The 19803-nt window shown below is 46.4% G+C and overlaps 1 protein-coding gene across 1 annotated transcript; it reads left to right on the top strand.

The window, feature by feature from the left end:
* Positions 1-17242: 17242 nt before the first annotated feature.
* LOC142777260 (uncharacterized) lies at positions 17243-18963 on the top strand. Its single transcript, XM_075881582.1, has 2 exons — positions 17243-17303; positions 17558-18963. Exon 2 carries the CDS (start codon positions 17659-17661, stop codon positions 18712-18714), a length of 1056 nt encoding a protein of 351 aa, XP_075737697.1. The 5' UTR covers positions 17243-17303; positions 17558-17658; the 3' UTR covers positions 18715-18963.
* Positions 18964-19803: the final 840 nt, after the last annotated feature.

The raw sequence follows: 19803 nt of genomic DNA, 5'->3' as shown, positions 1-19803 counted from the left end.
TTGGTGTAACCGACCCTTTTGAGAATGCCATGTTGCACTGCGATCTGCACCACGCGATAAGGTCCCATGTACACCTGATTTGTGCCGGGAAGGCCTTTTCTGACAAGCACCAGATCGTTCAGTTGTATCTGAGGTATCCGCGTGTTGTGGCGACGATCAAAGTACCTCTTCATACTTTCCCGGTATCGGTGGTAGGCTTCCGAAGGTTTTCGTTTTTCGCACAATTGCAGACGGTCTGCAATGCAAAGTTCTTGATCAGCAAGAAGCACTGGTACCTTTCCGAAAGCTGCAAAGTATGGACTACAGCCGATGCTCGCCGTGTGCGACCGATTGTGATGAGCGACAGCTGCCTCCAAGCAGCACTTCCATCCACCCTGAAAACCTGGATACATTGAAATGAACTGCTTCAAATCCCGAATGATTCTTTCAGCCATGCCATTTCCTGCAGGATAGTACGGAGCGCAGCGTCGCAATACAACTCCTCGTTCCTTCGCCCAATCTTGCAGACGCTGACTGAGAAACGCTGGCCCATTGTCTGATATTACTATTTTCGTATTCTTGAACATCTCACGACTCAAAAGAGCGATCACACTATTTGCGTCTTCCCTTCCCGGCCGTGCAGCCACTATTCTTGTGCACTGGTCTATTGCCACTAGGAAAGACTGCGTTCTTCTTACTCCTGCAGCCTTCTTCTTGAGCTCTGCGAAATCCAGATGAATGACTTCAAATGGTACGTCGGAATGTTGAGGTAAAACCATCTCGTCTGTTCTCTGAAGGTACTTGGCTTTGTGAACTTGACATTGATGACAAGACTGAGCGTACCTTTGAACGTCCTGTTTCATGTGTTTCCACTGGAAACGCTGACGTATCTTCTGATATGTCCTCCAAAAGCCGTCATGTCCACTTGAGTGCGGGGAGTCGTGTTAGAGCTCTAAAATTCGAGGCACCATTGTTTCTGGAACTGTGAACTTCCCGTTATGGAACTTAAGTTCTTCAGTTCCCTCCCACAACAATGTTGCGTTGACAAAGGATACGGGTGTTGCAGTAGGTCTCCAGCTTGCAAGCGGGCATCGTTCCTCAGCTCGTGTGGCCCCGGTATTCCTTGCAGCAGGTGTCATGGGTAGACGTTGGGTTCCTAGGTCCTGGAGGTAGAGGTTTCGCATTCCCTGCAGAAGTTCTTCGACCGTCTTGGGTCCTCGCATTTGTATTTGCTTCTGGAGGTCCGGACTTAAACCATGAATGATAAGCGGAACCACAGACGTCTCAGGCAAAGATGAGTCCGCCAGCTGTAGCAAGCGCCTTTTCTCATAGAAATAGCTGAGTGCAGATCCAGACCTGTATTCGAACGTGATTGCTTTGTCCCATAGCAACACCTTGTTCTCGCCGAAGGAGCTCAGAAAGCTTGCTTTCCACTCTGTCCATGGTTTGTTGCTGTGGGCGTTGAGACGCCATTCGTACCAACTCTTTGCTATGCCCGATAGGAATAGTCGCATGTTTTTCACTTTATCTTCGTCGCTGTGCCAGTAGTTTTCATTGCATGCATATTCGTAAAACGTGAGCCAGGACTCGGGACTACTCGACTCTCCGTCAAACATGTCTGGCTTCACTTGTTCGCGACTCGGTCTGCTTAACCTTTCCGTCGCGTTTACAAGCAAGCGCAATAAATCATTTTGCTGCCTATTCTGTTCTTGGTGCAGTTCAAGAAACTTGTTGATTAGCTCAACGGAACTGTCAGGCGAAGCAGCGGTAACAGGCTTCACGTCGTTTTTTACTGGAGTCAGCACGAAATTCTCATAATCCTGAAGTTTCGTGTTGATCCTCACCGTTCTTTTAGCAAGTAAATGGTCTGGAGCTATCTTCATTTTAGTGCTTATAATGGAAACAAATGCGTCAGTGCTCACTGCTTCCGGAAGAGCTAGTTCCTCTTCATCTTGAGGCGTTGCCGTCAAGATCCGGATGCCACCGCGTTGATTTGCTCCAATGGTGAAGTCCACCCACATCTCGAATGTCCGCACAGAAAGTATACGCGGCTGCGCCAATTTGTAATAGTACACAGTACTAGGCTGGGGTGTCAGCCATCTTCTTTATTTCTAACCTCTTCTTCCTCCTCGTCTCCCCCCAACCCTGCCTCACGTCCACGTACATGTGTGTATGTGCTTTTCACCAAGAAAGAAAATAAGAAATGGAGCAAATGATACCTACAAAAAATGTAAAAATAATCATACATGTCCACGAAATCTTACAGTGCGATAAAAGTGCATGAGCGCATGTACCCTTGCTCTTTCGAACCATGAAAAAACTAATCGTGATTGTAAAATATGATCTATTAATGACGGTTTGTTGTTTCCCGTGGTAGCACCAGTCTCTGGAACTTTCTGAAAGATTTGATCTACATACGTCATATCACGCAGACCTATCCGATGCAGCGCACAGAGCTTTATGATGGTCAAGAAAGAAGGCATGCTGGTCGTTTTCTGTTCACGCAGCACTTCACATATGACAACCTACGAAAAAATATCCCCGTTTAACCGCAAAGGTGGTGTAATGAGTGCGGTAGCGACAAATTGATTGATTGATTTGTGGGGTTTAACGTCCCAAAACCACCATATGATTATGAGAGACGAGAGACACCGTAGTGGAGGGCTCCGGAAATTTTGACCACCTGGGGTTCTTTAACGTGCACCCAAATCTGAGCACACGGGCCTCGACATTTCCGCCTCCATCGGAAATGCAGCCGCCGCTGCCAGGATTTGAACCCGCCAGTAGCGACAAATTAAGCAAGGCTAAATCTTTTGGTTTAGTGTTGCGCAACTCTACAAAACGCTGCTGCGACATAACAAAGCCGCTCGCGTTAGAAAAGGAAACCGCACAGTCGCTTCTCGTTGAGAGCGAAGAACGTAGAAGGGTACACAAGCCGTTCACTGATGTCTGGCAATACAGCATTCGCCACCACGTCCTTATAGTCAACGTTCCCAATTGCTGCTCAAATGCTCCTCCCCCCCCCCACCTTCGCCTTCGCGTTTTTTCATGCGCCTTCAAAGGAAACAGGGCGTTTACGCCTTGCTTCAACAGAAACTGATGGCATGCTTCACGCGCGGATTAATCTTATCGCATGCCCTCTCTCATCGACGAAGATGGGCCGATACGTTTGATCAGCCGTGTTCGTCCCCGCCATTCACGTGCTTTTGCCCGTGCGTACATCATACAGTACACATAGCAATGACGTCGATGGGGGCTTTTTACGGAACATGATGGCGATGGTGACGTCGTCGGCGAAAATCTATCGATAGTGTTCATATAGTTTATATCGCATTAGGAGATAAAACACGAAATTATATGTTTACTGGGATGCTTTATGGCCTCTCCTAAGAAGCCCTTCAGATTGACATACGTTCCTATCCCATAAACAGGAGGGACTTTTCGTCATTTTAGGTGCAGATCTCGTGTAACATGGGTATCAATGTAATGCGAAGCATGCGCAAGGAGTGTGACATTGTACTTTTGCGAAACATTACAAAATCATGGTAATACACGTATACGAATCTCGTTGCTCAGACATACGTTGAACAGTCACGCATACTTTTTATAACCAGATGTTTACAGTTGCGCAACGATACTAACAGCAACATGGTTATTACCAACACAGAAGAGGTAAGTAGATACGCAGCGCTGGTACTTGCGAGGATAGTAACTCTGATTAGTGGGGCGTAGACCAACTTCTGCAGATGTTGATGAAGTGTATAACTGACGCTAAGCTGACGCGAATAATGTGTCCTATAGGAGTACATATGTGATGTTTATAAAAATCAACGGGCAGCAACGCAACCACAATTGCCGTTTCGCCAGCAATAATGTGTTTTTACGAAACACTTTCGAGACCTAACGTGACGCTGTGGTACTGTACTGTATTGCCACGTAGAATGCTTGGTTTCAATTGGTGCTGGGACCCGTACATTTACCTTTTGCATTCATCGGGTCGCAGCTGCCAGATTTAGTTTTTTTGGCATTGTTACACCTATATTACAATTGTGTGTTCCCGCCGCTCCATGGTGAACAAACCGTCAATCACTCATGTGGTATACCCGCATACCGCCACACGGGGTATGTGGGTACGTGCCACATATGTGCGGAAGAAAAGGTTTCACGATGCACGCACGCCACGGAATTTGCAAGTTAATAATGTCATGGCCCGTCAAACTTATTCGACAAACATCTTTACCCCTAAATACTAATTCTAATTTACCCCAAGATAACGAGGCTATATTCGTAGCATATATTGTGGCATACAATATACGGCGGCATGTACTACGTATATTGCCTCCTTACCTAGTAGACGAAAATTTGTATGGAATATATGGCGATATATACACCCGTGGGTGCATAGATAGATAGATAGATAGATAGATAGATAGATAGATAGATAGATAGATAGATAGATAGATAGATAGATAGATAGATAGATAGATAGATAGATAGATAGATAGATAGATAGATAGATAGATAGATAGATAGATAGATAGATAGATAGATAGATGGATAGATGGATAGATAGATAGATAGATAGATAGATAGATAGATAGATAGATAGATAGATAGATAGATAGATAGATAGATAGATAGATAGATAGATAGATAGATAGATAGACAGACAGACAGACAGACAGACAGACAGACAGACAGACAGACAGACAGACAGACAGACAGACAGACAGACAGACAGATAGATAGATAGATAGATAGATAGATAGATAGATAGATAGATAGATAGATAGATAGATAGATAGATAGATAGATAGATAGATAGATAGATAGATAGATAGATAGATAGATAGATAGATAGATAGATAGATAGATAGATAGATAGATTCGAAAAGCAATGGCAAAACGCATAACTTCGCCATATAATATGCCTTGGTTCTCTACTGTTAGTTCGTGTTATTTACACAGGAGAATTCCAGGGACCTGAGAAGACCATAGCGAAATCATGAAAACAGGAATCAAGTTTACACCACCACAATACTCGTACAAAAAAACGAAAGAGCTTTGTTCACCTAACTTGATCGAGCGTTGTTTTCCCTGGGGTGTTTAAAGATAAAGTAAGAACTACAAATGTACACTTTAAGACTGGGATATGCGTGCAGTATTTACCAATGCACTAAAAAAGTAAAAATGAAGCAAAACAAAAGACTCCTCAAGATCACAACGAGAAATCGAAACTGAAACAGAAACTTCTTTGTTTGTTTTGGTAGACATCTTGTAGTATTCTGTGAAACTAATTCACGGGCTGAAAAGAAAGTGCCCCAACGGGCAGCATTGAACGTATGACTGCACGGTGATTGACGCCCCGTGTCTGCGCGACTAACGCACTCGGCCACGGTAGCCGACGGCGCGCTTGCGAGAAGAGAGCTTATCAATATACTACAAGCATTTGAAGAATTGCCTTGCAAAAAAAAAACGGGTTAGGGCACAATGTTATGCCAATAGCGGCACGTTGAGAGTGACTTCAATCGAAAGCTGAGTGTGATGACTACATAGGGTGCCATGACCATTATTAGAACCTAATTAGTTTGACTGCAGTGAACGTTTTTGTATCGAAAAACATGCCACTTTTTTACGCTTCTGTAGACTCCCATTGTACGATCTTCAACATCTCTGGGAACAAAATTTAAGCTTAGCCCAACATGATCGCTGCACCCATCTCGTCTGTTTAGGTTTCCAGACGTGCTCTGTTAGCTGCGTTTTTCAACATTCACCCTCTACAATCATTTATTCAAGAAAAAATCACTGTTTCCATTGTAAACCCTCTAGCTTCAAGCCGGGCTTCGAGCTTCACTGCCGCATCCTTTCAAAACAGCAGTGGGACGAAATTTGTAACTCGATTGATGGTCACGTTCGAAATGGCAAAACGTGGAACTTACTCAAACACCTCCTCAATGCAACCAACACCCGCACAAATCAGCGTCATTCCATCGTGAAGATACTTCATCAGGCTAAACAGACAGTGTCACCGGAAGATGTTGTCAAGAACCTCGTGGAAAAAAATCTCCCGCTTCCCACGGGCCCTGTGACCCCTCACCCTGATTACTCTGGCAGCGACAACACTAACTTAGATGCCGACATTTCTATTGAAGAAGTGCGCCGAGCTGTCCATGTGCTCAATGGCCTCTCAGCCCCTGGCCCCGATGGCATCACCAACAAGCTCCTACGCAACCTGGACGATTCCTCCGTCACTTACCTCACCGACACTATCAACAAAATATGGAAAAAGGGTGAGATATCCGATGCCTAGAAACTAGCTCACACGGTTCTCATACCCAAACCGGGAAAGACGCCGAGCCTAGATAACCTACGCCCCATATCTCTCACGTCCTGCTTGGGCAAAGTGGCTGAGCACGTCGTCCTCAACAGGGTTGGTCGATACATCGAAGATAACGACTGCATCCCGCACCACATGATTGGCTTCCGACCAGGGTTATCCACTCAAGACGCCATGTTACTCCTAAAGTATCAAATTCTAGATGGCGGAAACACTCGGGACACTCGTGCATTACTCGGTCTCGATTTAGAAAAGGCCTTCGATACAATAACGCACTCGTCAATCTTGAAAGCGATCGCAGCCCTCGGCCTAGGTCATCGATTTTACTACTTTATCCGCTCTTTTCTCGCTCGACGCAGAGCCTTCCTCCGCGTAGGAGACCTAGTGTCGGAAGAAGTGGAGCTCGGACAGCGGGGCACTCCTCAGGGATCCGTCGTCTCGCCCACGCTCTTCAACCTCGTGATGATCGGGCTTTCCGAACGACTTTCGAAAATCGACGGGCTAAATCACACTATCTATGCGGATGATGTAACCATATGGTACTCTGCAGGGTCGGATGGCTTCATTGAGTCCGCCCTGCAAGAGGCTGTCGACACCGCCGAGTCTTACCGCGACCACACCAGTCTCAGGTGCTAACCCGCGAAGTCGGAGCTGTTGATATATTTGCCCAAACGCCGGGGTGCCAAGCCAAAAAGTGGAAACCTCCGGCGGAACGCAATATCACCCTCCACACCAGAGATGGTTGTACTGTACCCAGGGTAGACACCATCAAGGTCCTCGGCATAATCATCGAGTCCCGCGGAACCAACACCCGAACAGTACACAAGCTCAGGCTAAGACTGAGAATGCCATACGACTCGTACGTAGAGTAGCCAACAGGCACCATGGCCTCAAAGAAAACAACCTGATGCGTCTCGTACACGCGTTTGTTTTGTGCCATTTTACCTACGTTGCCGCTATATACAAATGGCTACGTGCTGAGCGCAAAGGTGGTCAAACGAGCCCTTGGCCTACCTATCACCACTACAACGTACAAACACCTCAAGCTTGGCGTACATAACACGCTAGAAGAGATCGCCGAAGCTCAGGAACGCGTGCAATTGACCCGACTCACCACCACCAAGGCGGGCCGTCATATTCTGCGCGAGCTCGGCTTCTTCTCCTCGAGGGCCAGGGACCCCCCAGAAATGACTCTAATTCCCCGCTAAATCCGCGACCTTATCTCGATCGCTCCCATTCCACGAAATGTACACCCCGAATACAACAGAGGCAGGCGCATTGCGCGGGCGACCGCCATTCTCAAGCGCATAGACATGGAAGCGGACAACGTCTCGTTCGTGGATGCCGCTGCCTATCGCAACAACCGAGCCTTCGCCGTGGTCGCGGTATCATCCGCGCAGCAGACTCTTAACTTTGCCACAATCCTCACCCGAAACCCCGAAGTAGCGGAGCAAGTAGCTATAGCTATAGCTATGCTCGACAGCAAACGGGAATTCATCTACAGCGACTCCAGGCCGGCCATCAAAGCCTTCGAACGCGGAGTCATCTCCGACCAGGCATTACGTATCCTGTGAAAAGCGGACCCGAGTGCCCTGAAGCACCACACTGTCATCTGGTTCCCCGCCCATCTCGGCCAGGTGCCGGGTGCCCTATCAAACCTCAACGAGATCGCCCATGATGCAGCGCGCGCACTTACCAACCGCACTGCCACAGGGCAACCCCATCTTGCTGTGTTAGATACCAATCAGTATGCACCAATTACATACAAATTACAAAGCACTTTTACCTGGAACACCGCATTTTTCCACCCCCACATCCGAAACTTAACCGACCGCAGGCATTAACCCTACGCCTATTACAGACACACACGTGCCCAAACCTTGCCACGCTTCACGTTTATTATCCCGATGCATACCCCAGCAACACATGCCCATCATGTGGACACACAGCGACACTTGCACACATGCTCTGGGAGTGTAGAACAACTCCTCCCGACTCTACCTCAAGCAAGTGGGAGAGGTCCCTCAGAAGCTCATTTCTCGCCGACCAGCAATGGGTCGTCCAGCAGGCCCACGAAGCGGCCGCCAGGTACTCTCTGTCGGTCCCTACGTGGGAGACGCCCGCTACGCGCTAAGCGCGTCCTGCAGGACTGAAATAAAGTTTTTTTCATACGATTCCATTCGAGCCGGGACCACTAGGGGCGCTGGCTGTTATGTGTCCAGAAAAGCTGGATATGAGGTCAGCTGAAGGCTCTTATTATAACGTAAGGAACACCTTACGCATCAGCTCGTAGTACCGCCGCGCTTTAACCAAAGTGTCGTGTCTATGCCCTATGACGCTTCGCAGTTGCTGCTGCTCGTATCAAGCGTTCCAGATACGGCCAAGGAAAGGCAAAAAAAGTAGGCTCTGTAGGGTCGCCCATCTGACAAAACGTGGGGTCCCTATAGAGCAGTCGAATATTTTTCGGGAGGAGGTCTGCCGCATAGAAGACTCAAAAAAATAGGTAAGTGATTACTGGTGATGAATTATAAGAAAATATAATTGAATTACCTTGAACGTTACAGTTTCTAAAATTAGTCAATTACGCTACAAAATTTGGAGAAAGTGCAATTGATTTAACGTAGTTCAGCGAACTGAGAGCACGAAAGTAACACAGACACGAAGCAAAGAGGAGGCACAGAGCACCTTTTGCTTCGTGTCTGTGTTACTCCCGCACTCCGAGTTCGCTGAACAGTGTTATTTTTGTGAGTCCGCAGCGAACGTCCCATGCCTCGGAAAAAGGAAATCTGTGTCAAGGACAGCACGCGAGCCCTCCTGACGCGATGAACAACTTAACGGCGTCATCACGCGACGGCGCCTTTCTGGCGCGCACGTGCAGTGAGTCACCTCAGCAAGCGAGCCCGTCGAGTAAATAACCGGCACCTTCCTGTCTGGCGGGTCTGACGCAATGCGCGGCGACGTCACTCGTCCTTGGGTGCAGCCACCTGCAGCGCAGCCTCTCCAGATTCGGTGAGAAAGAATGACGTGGCCCAGCGGCGACCCCATTGGAGGAGTCTGACCTCCCGACCAGCGGCGCTTCTGGTTGGACATTTGTTTTCTCAAAGAATCCACCCGGTGCATATAAAAGAAGCCCTGCGGCGCGTCGCGAGCAGCAGTCCTATGTGAGAGCAGACATGTGTGTCGCAGTTGAGCTATGTGATAAAGAGTTGAGCTGTGTGTTAGCAGACCCATTTGAGAGCAGACCTATGTGTTAGAGAGGAGAGCTCGGCTCTTCGGGTCTCTAAGCTGTCGGCCCCAGTGCCGTATTTGTAACGCCTCTGTATATATGCTCTACATAAACCTTGCTTAACTCACCGTCGTCTCGTCTGCTCCTCTATCAGCTCTGCGCAGAAGCAGTCGCGAGTTGAGAAACCTACGCTACCAAACGGCTGGTGACCTTACCAGTGGAGTTCGAAGCAGTGGCGCCTCCGGGACCGTGTTGGCGTCGCCGTCTTTCGAAACAGAGGTTGCAGCGGTGAGATTCGTAGCGCCCTTCGTAACGTCGTCGGAGGCGCGCTTCGTAACAACAGTCATCAATTACCAACTAGCCCACCTTTCCATCCTATTGATGTAAGGTAATCGATTTCTTGTAAAACGCTTCGTACCATCCTTATCGATAGCAATCTCCGCTCTCCAGAATGACTTGAGAACGACTAAAATGAGCAGACAGCGATTATGAAATACGATTGTTTTTCCCCGGTCTTGTTTCAACGCATGGAGATTGCACAGTGTGTTTCACAAAAAAAAACATGCTTGACACCATCTTACTCACCGAGTCAATTAAACATTCTTAATCGTAATAGGTTAGAAAGCTGTTCGGGTACCATTCAACAAAGACAAAACTCTGTACCTACCTTGTGAAGCATGAAATAATGGCTAAAGCTTTAAACACGCTCATTTGATGCCTGGCAATGCTTATCTACGACGATAAAAGAATTGCCTTCATGAACTCCTCGCGCGAAGGCGATCCTCGTGGTCGACCACAGATTCTCATCTTTAGCCAGACTTGTTCAACTGAAACCTTCTCTTTTATTCCGCACTTCCTCAGTGAAGAGTACTTTTTTTTTCGCAGAAATAGGTAATTCCAGAGATGGCTTCAACCTAGTAGGCGCATAACATAGTGCCTAGCCAAAGCGACCGGCATGCGGACTTTGGCCCTCGTGTTTTGAAACGCCTGCTATAGTGGTATAAAGTATTTTTGAATAGCTCCAACATGCTTCGTAGAGATTTATGAGCTTTCTTTTCGTGCTTGGTCTTCGTGAGCTGCGTTTTTAAAGGTACCCTAAGCGCAAATTGTACAAGCCGAATTTCAGATTACAACGCATTTTCTGTATCGCCACGTGATGAGTACACAAAGAATTTCGGGGATAGAACATAAGTTACTGAACTCATGTATTTATTATAAGAGCAGGAGATAGTAAGTGCTATCATCTTTCGCGTTTCCCTCACCCAGTAACGTGCTGGACAAGTTTTTTTATTCCTATCAAAACCCGGCTTAAATTTTGCTGCACTGCAACCCTAAGCGTGCATCATTACATCATTAGTGTGCGCAATGTAATGTTTATTTGGACCCAATCAATAACACGCATCATATGCCCAGAAATTGCCCCGCCGTGGCGGTCTAGTGGCTAAGGTACTCGGCTGCTGACCCGCAGGTGGCGGGACAGAATACCGGCTGCGGCGGCTGAATTTCCGATGGAGGCGTAAATGTTGCAGGCCCGTTGATCAGGTTTGGGTGCAGAGTAAAGAACCCCAGGTGGTCGAAATTTCCAGAGCCCTCCACTACTTCGTCTCTCACAATCATATGGTGGTTTTGGGCAATGAACCCCATATATCAATCAATTATACCCAGAAGAAACTCGCTTTTGGTAGCAGAAATTGTTGATGCATGGCGCTGCAGTCGATGCCAAAACGTACTTTCGAAACAAATGAAAATCTCAAGCGCTTCACTGTCACCATTTTCCCTAACATCACAGCAATCGAGATCCATATCAAGAAAACGGTCAATAAATAATTCTCGACTAAGCCGTACAAGGCTTGGAACGGCGAAACTGGACGACTTTGAAGGCTATTCCGGTTGTTTCTGGGTCATTTCTACATCATAGCTAGGTGATGGAGGTTGTTTCTAGGTTGTACTAGACTTTAGCTCACTGGGTTGTTTCTTCGTTTATCTCTGCAGTGCGAGTTAAACCACATACAGTCACAAGCATGACATGGTCGTCCTAACTCCAGAGCCATGATCTTTCTCCGAAACCATCCAACGCTCGCACCTCTCACAGGTCATGGTACCATTGTCTTCCGCGTAAGCCTTTCATCACTTCGGGGTCTTCACGCAGCCACCGTTGCCTTTCGCGTTCCTCAGCATTCTCACGTTGTATGCCCTCGGGCTGTGCGGTTCGCCGCCATTGCTTCGAAGTCATCTGTAGGGCGAATTCTGTACCAATGGAGATTAGAGGTAATTACCCAATTTTTGTGGCACATGTGCGTTCATGGTGTTGATAGTTTTCTTGATCGACTCGCAAGATACGATTTGCTTAAAAGCTTCGCTGGTAAAACAATGTGCTTAACACAGGGCGCGGGGACCTTTAGTTCTTCACTGCGGTGCCACTTAAAAACGTTCTGCAAATGCCACATTTTAGTTGGTTAACAGCATCCTTTGGATGCGGCACGAGTGTGAAAAAAAAGAAAAAGTAGAAGCCACAGTTTCTCGTGCTTGTTGTCTTGGGGTATATACAAGTTGTGCTCTCTCTCCCTTTGTTGTTATGGGGTTTCTTTCATGGCATATTTTATTTGTTCTTATTTATTAAATAATTATTTTATAATTGTTCATAATCTTCATGGCAAGTTAGCTACGTTGCAGTAAAACTCCGTTCAGTGAGACACACGAAATAAATCTGTCGTTGAGGTAATTAAATTCCGTAGTGTTTACTTACGTAAGGTATATTCAAGCACGATACTGCATGTATGGAAGAAAATTGAGCCATTAATTGAGAATTTTGAAATATGTGAGAGCCGGAATAGTGTTTTTTCAAGCGAGGCTTCAATTACTCCTTAACGAGTCATATTATAGAAATAATCGTAATTATATCTGCGGATTTCAAAACTTGAAGCAGCGATGTATAGCTCTCTGATCAGCTTGAGCGAATCAATGGTGATATTGTGAACTTCCGCTACTTTCTGTGAGATTTGACATAAGCGTGGCATGTACAGAGGCGCGACGTTAGGTACAGGAGACATGAAACACATGTCTCCTGTACAAAGAGACGTGCAAGACGTGCAGTTTCAAAGAGACGTGCAAAAAGCAACATTTCATATCTTAAACTTCGAATGCAACAGCAACAACAAAAATGAAGCAAAAGTGAAGCGTCTATTTTAAGGTCATGAAGCAGACACTATTACTTGCATTCCGTACGTTTCAGTCACTAAGCGACCCAGTCAAGCCAGCGTCTGCTTTACACATGTCTTTAATTTGTGAGGTGTTTCGGAGCTGTTGTATTGACTGCGTGCTGAAAAGTGGGCCAAGATGCTGGTTTTTATTACTTATCGTTGCCATATTTAGGCGGCGGTTTGAGTCTTGCTGCAACTGGTTCCAATAGAGCTGCGAAAGATGCTAACGAAGCGCCTTTACCGCCGGGGGCACCAGCCGAAGGCTGACGCTGAAGGTCTAAAATAGTGGCAGCGTGAGTCCAAGACAATTAATTGCAGCACCATCAGGTGAGCTTGCATTTTACTCTGGTGGTCTTAAATTTCTAGCTGCGCACACGCTTATTCCAAGAGGACAGGCAGAGATCCGTTTGATTTGGCCACGCAGGTTTCGATGGGCGACGCCCGCATCATTACAGATGTGGACGTCGGCTCCGTGTTGTACTGTGGCGGCCTCCATGTTCTCAAGACCCACGGCGTTCATATGCGCTCTCGATAGTAAAAAAAAAATGAGGAGCTGCACAGTATTGTAAGCATTTATAATGCCTCTTCCGTTTCTTCTCGTTTTTTTTTCTTTTGGTGGTGGATCAGTGCCCAGTTTATTTCAACGGACTACAAGCCCTACAGCAAGTTATGCTATTCACAACGACTCTAATGCGCGAATTATGACCCAGTAGTCATTCTATAAAGACAAACAATGCAAACAAGGACCCAAGAAAGGAGTGTGGCAGCTTGGGCTAGTTGGTATGGCATGACAGTAGTTATAGCGCGAGAACAAAACGACGACAGAGAGGCAATAATGCTCGTGTCCTTCGTGTCCTTCTTGTCTCTGTGTCATCGTTTTGTTCTCGCGCTATATCTATCGCCAATAAAGGAGTCATGACACCACAAACAGAGGCGTTTGTGGTGTTCTCACTTCTTTTTAGTGCGTCTTCGAACGCCTTGTGTTCTCTAGAAGGAATACATACCAAGTAGCTCAGGCCTCTGTAGTGATTCCGGACTGTCTTAATCATTAGAGTGGTGCAATGCTTTTCATAAAGATGCACTGAGACTACTCCTAATAAAATTAGTCAGGTAAGTATAGGAAAGCACAAGCTATATCACTGAAGTTTCAGGACCTCAGGTAATGCACAATCAGTCGAATCCGAAAGATATGGCCCATAGGCAAATCCTAATTCACCTATAAAATGTATCCGCGTTGGTGATAATGATGGAAAAAATACGAAACGTGAATAAGAAGTCTATAATGGTCACAGATAACGAAAAAAAAGAATTATAATATTTTACCTGGTTGATGTTACTTTGCACTGGCAGCACTAAGAAGTGCATCAAGTGCATGCAGAGATATGTTTTTCGCCGATGTCCTTGCTTTTAAAGTGGTTGCCATAATAATACAGGCACCCTTTTTGTTAGCAGTTAATGATGAGACAATTATGGAAAAAATGAGACAACTTGACTGTTTTTATTATTGTAAGAACGCATCATAACATTGTTGCCCACGAACTATAAAAAAGGCTATTTCATCAAGACACTTCGAAAATCATTTCAGAGGAAGGTGAATCGCCTTCCAGAAAGTTCTGAAATATTACGCATGACTCGTGCATGTAAACATGGTAGTGCACAGGAGAAACCAAGACAAACTTGATTGACACCGACACAACACTGTGTCCATATCATTTCAATCTTCATTGGTTCACTTTGTGCGCTCCATCTATGTTTTACATTGCCAACAGGCGCGAGCTTGTGCTCTTGTATGTACCAGTGGCTACGAAACGACCAGCTCTTGTGCAGCAGCTGGGAGAATCATACACTATCACAACTAAAATATTGTTTTACACTTGCCTCACATTGTAATTTAGGTACTGAAAACAACGCTCTGGAATGAAATTTAAGGTTGCATGAACTGGTGCAAAAGAATGCAAGCTTTTTTCAAAGTTGCTATAACCTCAACAAAATAGTCTTAGTGTGAATCGCTCTAGAAGATGAGCATGTTTTTGCCTGACTACCTGGTTCGATTAGAATTCCCTCAACGAAAGGACAAAACGAAGCTTTTGTGAGAGTCCAATTTCAGCAAGAACAAACATATAGAGGTGATGAAAAAAGAACACACAAAAATTGAGCAGCTACCTTGCTGTGAACAAGAAAGCAGCTTTTGTCAGGGTGCAATGCCTGCAGAACACAAGTACAAGTGATAGGCACAGGACCTAACAAAATTTAAGTGGCTACTTTGCCAAAAGAGAAAAAAAAGAGCTTCTTGTGTTTCACACTTATACGTAGATCTCGCATGAATGCCACATGCAGGGGCATCCAGCTGTGCACGCTGCAGAAGGTGATCCCTCCTGGTACACGCCTACTGCCGCCAGATCGTCGCTATTGTTGTAAAGGTCTGCATCTTCTAGTTCGAGATCAGTGCCAGAAATTTTGTCTTGCTTAGAGAGCTGCTGCCTAACACTGAGGTTGTGAATCACCACGCTAACTTTCACGATGTCTGACATGGAGAGTGCCGCATGGTTGTCCTCTGTAGATCTGGAGGCCCTGAAAGTGGGCTTTGAGGACTTAGATGCGCCATTCAACGACAAACCACAGCGCTGAGTGGGTGCGGCTGATCCAGGCAGCTGCGGAACTCGCAGGATATGCTCCAGGGATAGGAACAAGTAGCCATACAAAGTCGCAGTGGTTACACACTGTGTCCTGCGCAAGAGAGTGTTCTTTTAGCATAATATAAACATATGCTTGAATACGTACCAAACATTTCTTCCTTCTTTTTAAAAGGTACCATGTCAGTGTACTGTTCTTCCTTTATGATATCTAGGCATATACGCAAAATTACTTCTCTGGATGGTTTAGCTGATTCCAACTTCCGAAATACTCCAAGAAGAAAAATGGGTTAAGAATAAAAGGTCTTGAATCACTGCTCGATTCCTTCGTCAGAGGGATAAAACACGAAGATGCCGAAGTGCAACCTTTCACTGCTTTCATAGACTAGGTGAAGAGGGTGTGAGAAGGCAAGTGTTCTCTGGTGATAAGGGTGTCGTCCTTTAATTTGGTTGCATAAAACTGATGTGTAGGTGGTGGCTGCAGACGTGAAGTGCACTCAAGCTTTCGTAGCACTTGGTTTTGCTGTGCTTATGCTGTAAATGCAAAATCACAGATATTTTTTTCGCAATCTTTTGGATTTTATCTAGTGAGTTTTTTTATTTAGCGTGAGTACCTTTGAGATGTCATTTGAATTATTTTACTTATAAGAAGCACTAGGCAGTGCTTGATTATTTGTATTTCTTTTCTCAAAGTAGTTCTCCTTTATATACGCATAATTTGTTTCTGTGTATGTACCTTTACCACGGCGATTACCGCGGTCTTACCACGACTTGGCTTAATTACCTTGGTCATAGGACGTCCTGGCCTAACAAACTAGTATACTTACCAGCCAAATATTGTTAATTAGCCGACCACGCGTGGTCGGGTGCTAGCGGACGATGAAGATGACAAAGAAGGCGCGCACCGGCTGAGCAGTGCGCTCTAATGTACAGGCTCACCCTAATGATTAACACGTGGCCTTCAGGTTTAAGGGCGTTGGCGATGTTGTGAGGTGCTCGGCCAGAACGTATGTATTGCTGACTATTCAAAGGCTAACTTAGTGCAGGCACTGAAGCTTCAAAATGAATTTAAACAGCCCGTGGCTTTAAAAAACATCCCCGGAAAAACTTCTGACACTTTTATGGCATGGATGAAGTCTTGCGCTCCTGCCATAAAACATGATGGAACGACAAACAAATGAAAGAAGACGCATCTCGTTTCAACTTTGTCTGCTGTCCTTAACGCGAAGTCGGGTTCCATCGTTACCATTAACACGCAGCGCTCAGGGGTGGATTTGACTTTTTCCCACTGTTGGCTCATTCAAAAAAAACGGTGTCGTCAGGATTCGGAAATATCCGGAGTTTCGCCAGGCCCGGGCAATCCTGCTTAGCGCCCCTCGTTTTACCACGGACGCTCCTTTTGTGAAGATGTATATCTGCATTTTACATTGTTCGCGTAAACGTTTATATCTGTACTATAATATTACTCTTTGCTCTACTGACTTGATTACTTATGCATTTTTTTCGCTCCTTAGAATTGTTCACCATGACCACCGTTGGCCCGTTTTAAGTTTCAAATTTCAGCAGAGTAGATCTTCGGCAAATCATTCCCTGCCCAACCCACACAAAAAGAAATATTGTCGTCATAAACAGATTTGTGAAACAGAAATTGGGTAAATCCCACTGCTCGCCACTGGTTCATTAAAACTGAAGATGGAAACAATTAACCCGTTCAACTGGCAAGTGCTGCAGAATGTACTGCGGCCAAGATTATTATATTTTGCTCGATTCTAATGACGTCCACACCAGAATTTCTGCGAAACGAGGTTCATGATGACTTGTTAAATTTTAGAGAATTCCACTAATTATTCCAAATATTCTCTGCTTCAGGAACCAGGTGTAAGCAGAAGGAACTGTACGGCCCTATGCAAATTCATGGGTGACACAAGGTGGGTACATTATTAGTAGAACAGTGAAAATCAGTGATTCGATATTTTGGAAAATCACCAATTTGTTGATCCTGTATCACAATTTGTTTTGTTTCGGAAGAAACTTTGCTACTTGGACCAAATCGCTTTCAAAACCTGCTACCCCTAATGCTCTTCTATTTTTTGAACGTGAATAATTTTTCATCACCCTGTCTTTTCCTTTCCTCAATCTTCACATTACATTTACCATTGGTACCTTGCCAAATCCTCCGCAGTGGGTAGGTGCCCTTAATACAGGAGCAAGTAGACATCATCGACATTATTGCCAAGCGTGGATGACGAAGACGCGCAGAGAGTGATCACGGACAACCAAGCAATGTCACAGGCAAAAGAGACCACGAACGCAACGAAGTCTGAACTGAGAAATCAATGCATCTGCCCGGAAGACACCCCTACAAATGCCAAGACACCTAAGCCGAAGAAACGCAAACGTGACGATGCAGCGGATCACAAGGAGGGCTTCATTACTCACCTCGTCCCGACTACGCGTCGTAAGTTGAGCGCGCTTCGATGTCCAACGACCCCGCGATGCCCCGCCCCGAACCCCAAGGTACCTCAGCGGGATCAAACGACCATGCTGATGTCGGCGGGCGAGCAGCCTGCCGTCGCCGTGGAGCCGCCGCTATGGAAAGCCGCCATGACACCACACTTAACGACAGCGTCCTCGCAGTACCTCCCATGGTCAACGGGGATCTCCGGCACTCGCAGTGCCCGCGGTGGCCAACCCGGTTCACGGAAACGACTGCGGCTGGCACCCGAACTACTTTATCGGCCACTGCTGCGCGGCTCGCCGCGACTACTCGTCGGCCCCCAACACGATGGCTCCGTAAGCCATGACATTCGTTGGTCACATGTACCAGAGCGTGGCAGAGGTGCACCCGACGCGTCTGGAGACGGCGACATAAATGTGGTCCCCAAGGACAAGTACGATGACCGCAAGAGCAAGTGGCGCGGCAAGAAGTGTCACAACTCAACTGAAGATTCATCGGACTCTTACCGGCTTAAGAGCTGTCGAAACGTCTTCTGGGGGCACGAGGTGCTGCCTACGTCGGGCTCACCTACAGTGGCTCCATACAAGCAGCCATCCCTGCTGCAGTCTGAAGAGGCCACGCCCACCCTGGTTGTCAAGCCTCTTTCGCCCCCGCTACGTAGCCCACCACCGGAGGACAACAAGCATGTCACACCATATTCGCTCGGCGGGTACCCATTGGGCAGTCACGCGCAGGGCGCCTACGACAACGCGCAGGACGAAGATCATACAGAGGAAGAGGAGATGCATGGTGGCTGCAATATCGTGGCCTGCATCGTCTTAATCGTCTCGGTGGGGCTGTGTGTCATCATCACAGTTCTGCTTGCCTTGTACGCAGTGTGAATGGCCAAGGTCCACTAGGGTGGCAAGGTCGCTCGCTAAACTTGCTCAAGGGTTGATCCAGCGAGGGTGCGTAAGGTGAGCACAGAAATGAGAAAAACTGGCGACCACGTGGATTGCGGATATGGGAAAGCTCGTTCGCTAAGTGTGGAGAAGGACATGACAACCATTCTTGAGATGATGTGCACATGCTTTTCTCCGTCAGGATACACGGCGTTGTGGCAGCAACGAGGTGGCCGTACGTAACCGGTACTTCATGGTCCCTGTCCTTCTTTTTAATAATGCAGAAACATCATGCCAACTGTGGAGAGAAATAAAGTTCCGGAACAGTATAGTGGTTCGCACTAACGTAAGACGTGACAATATCAGCACCGACCTGTCAGTTGTGCTTGGTATAGGAAAGTAAGGGCTTTTTGTCCTTCAGAGAGCATCATACGAAGAATATACGAGGATTCAAAACGAAAAAAGGTAAGTGTGGCAGTTGAAACGAAGACCACATTTTTCGACCTATAATCAAATATTTCGTTTTTAACAGCGATATCATAAACAGTAAACTAGGAGTTAGAATGGGTGAAGCCCGTAATACCCGTGTTACACAGGCAAAGCAAGCTGGGTTACGACCAACCACGGTTAACTACGTTGAACCACGGTTAGCGCCAACCATGATTCACCGAACTTACACACCGCGAAAGCATCCTCGGCTAATGTGGCTAACGCCATCTGAGGTAGACCAAATTAACTGACGCACTACTCAAGAGAGCCACTTCCTTGCGTAGATATGCTTCGATTACATTCGGCAGTAACCAGGACAAAATGTCATATATGCCCCAAAGTATACTCATGTACTTACCGGTATCTCTTGTTCAGATTGTCCATCTTTTTCCGGGCTTCCTTTGGGATGAATTGCTCCGCGTCAAGCAGAAGTCCGGCGCTCAACTCGGCTGTAAGTGCAACGTGCATCTTTGCACTGCGTGACGTGCTCCTGAGATCACGCAGATGATTTTCCCTTAACCTTATCAGGCGGATATTCATAACCTTTCAGGTGGGTCAGCTTTTCCCATAACCTTCCGCGGTTCTTGCTGTCCGGTTAGT

The sequence above is a fragment of the Rhipicephalus microplus genome, chromosome X (assembly GCF_043290135.1).
Source record: "Rhipicephalus microplus isolate Deutch F79 chromosome X, USDA_Rmic, whole genome shotgun sequence".
In the NCBI taxonomy this organism is placed as follows: Eukaryota; Metazoa; Arthropoda; class Arachnida; order Ixodida; family Ixodidae; genus Rhipicephalus; species Rhipicephalus microplus.
The sequence above is the reverse complement of the archived record's forward strand: the minus strand, read 5'-3'. Positions and strand labels throughout refer to the sequence as shown.

Bases quoted from the DNA above. Each gene is read 5' to 3' on its own strand.
- LOC142777260 (XM_075881582.1), top strand. From the start codon at position 17,659: ATGTCACAGGCAAAAGAGACCACGAACGCAACGAAGTCTGAACTGAGA.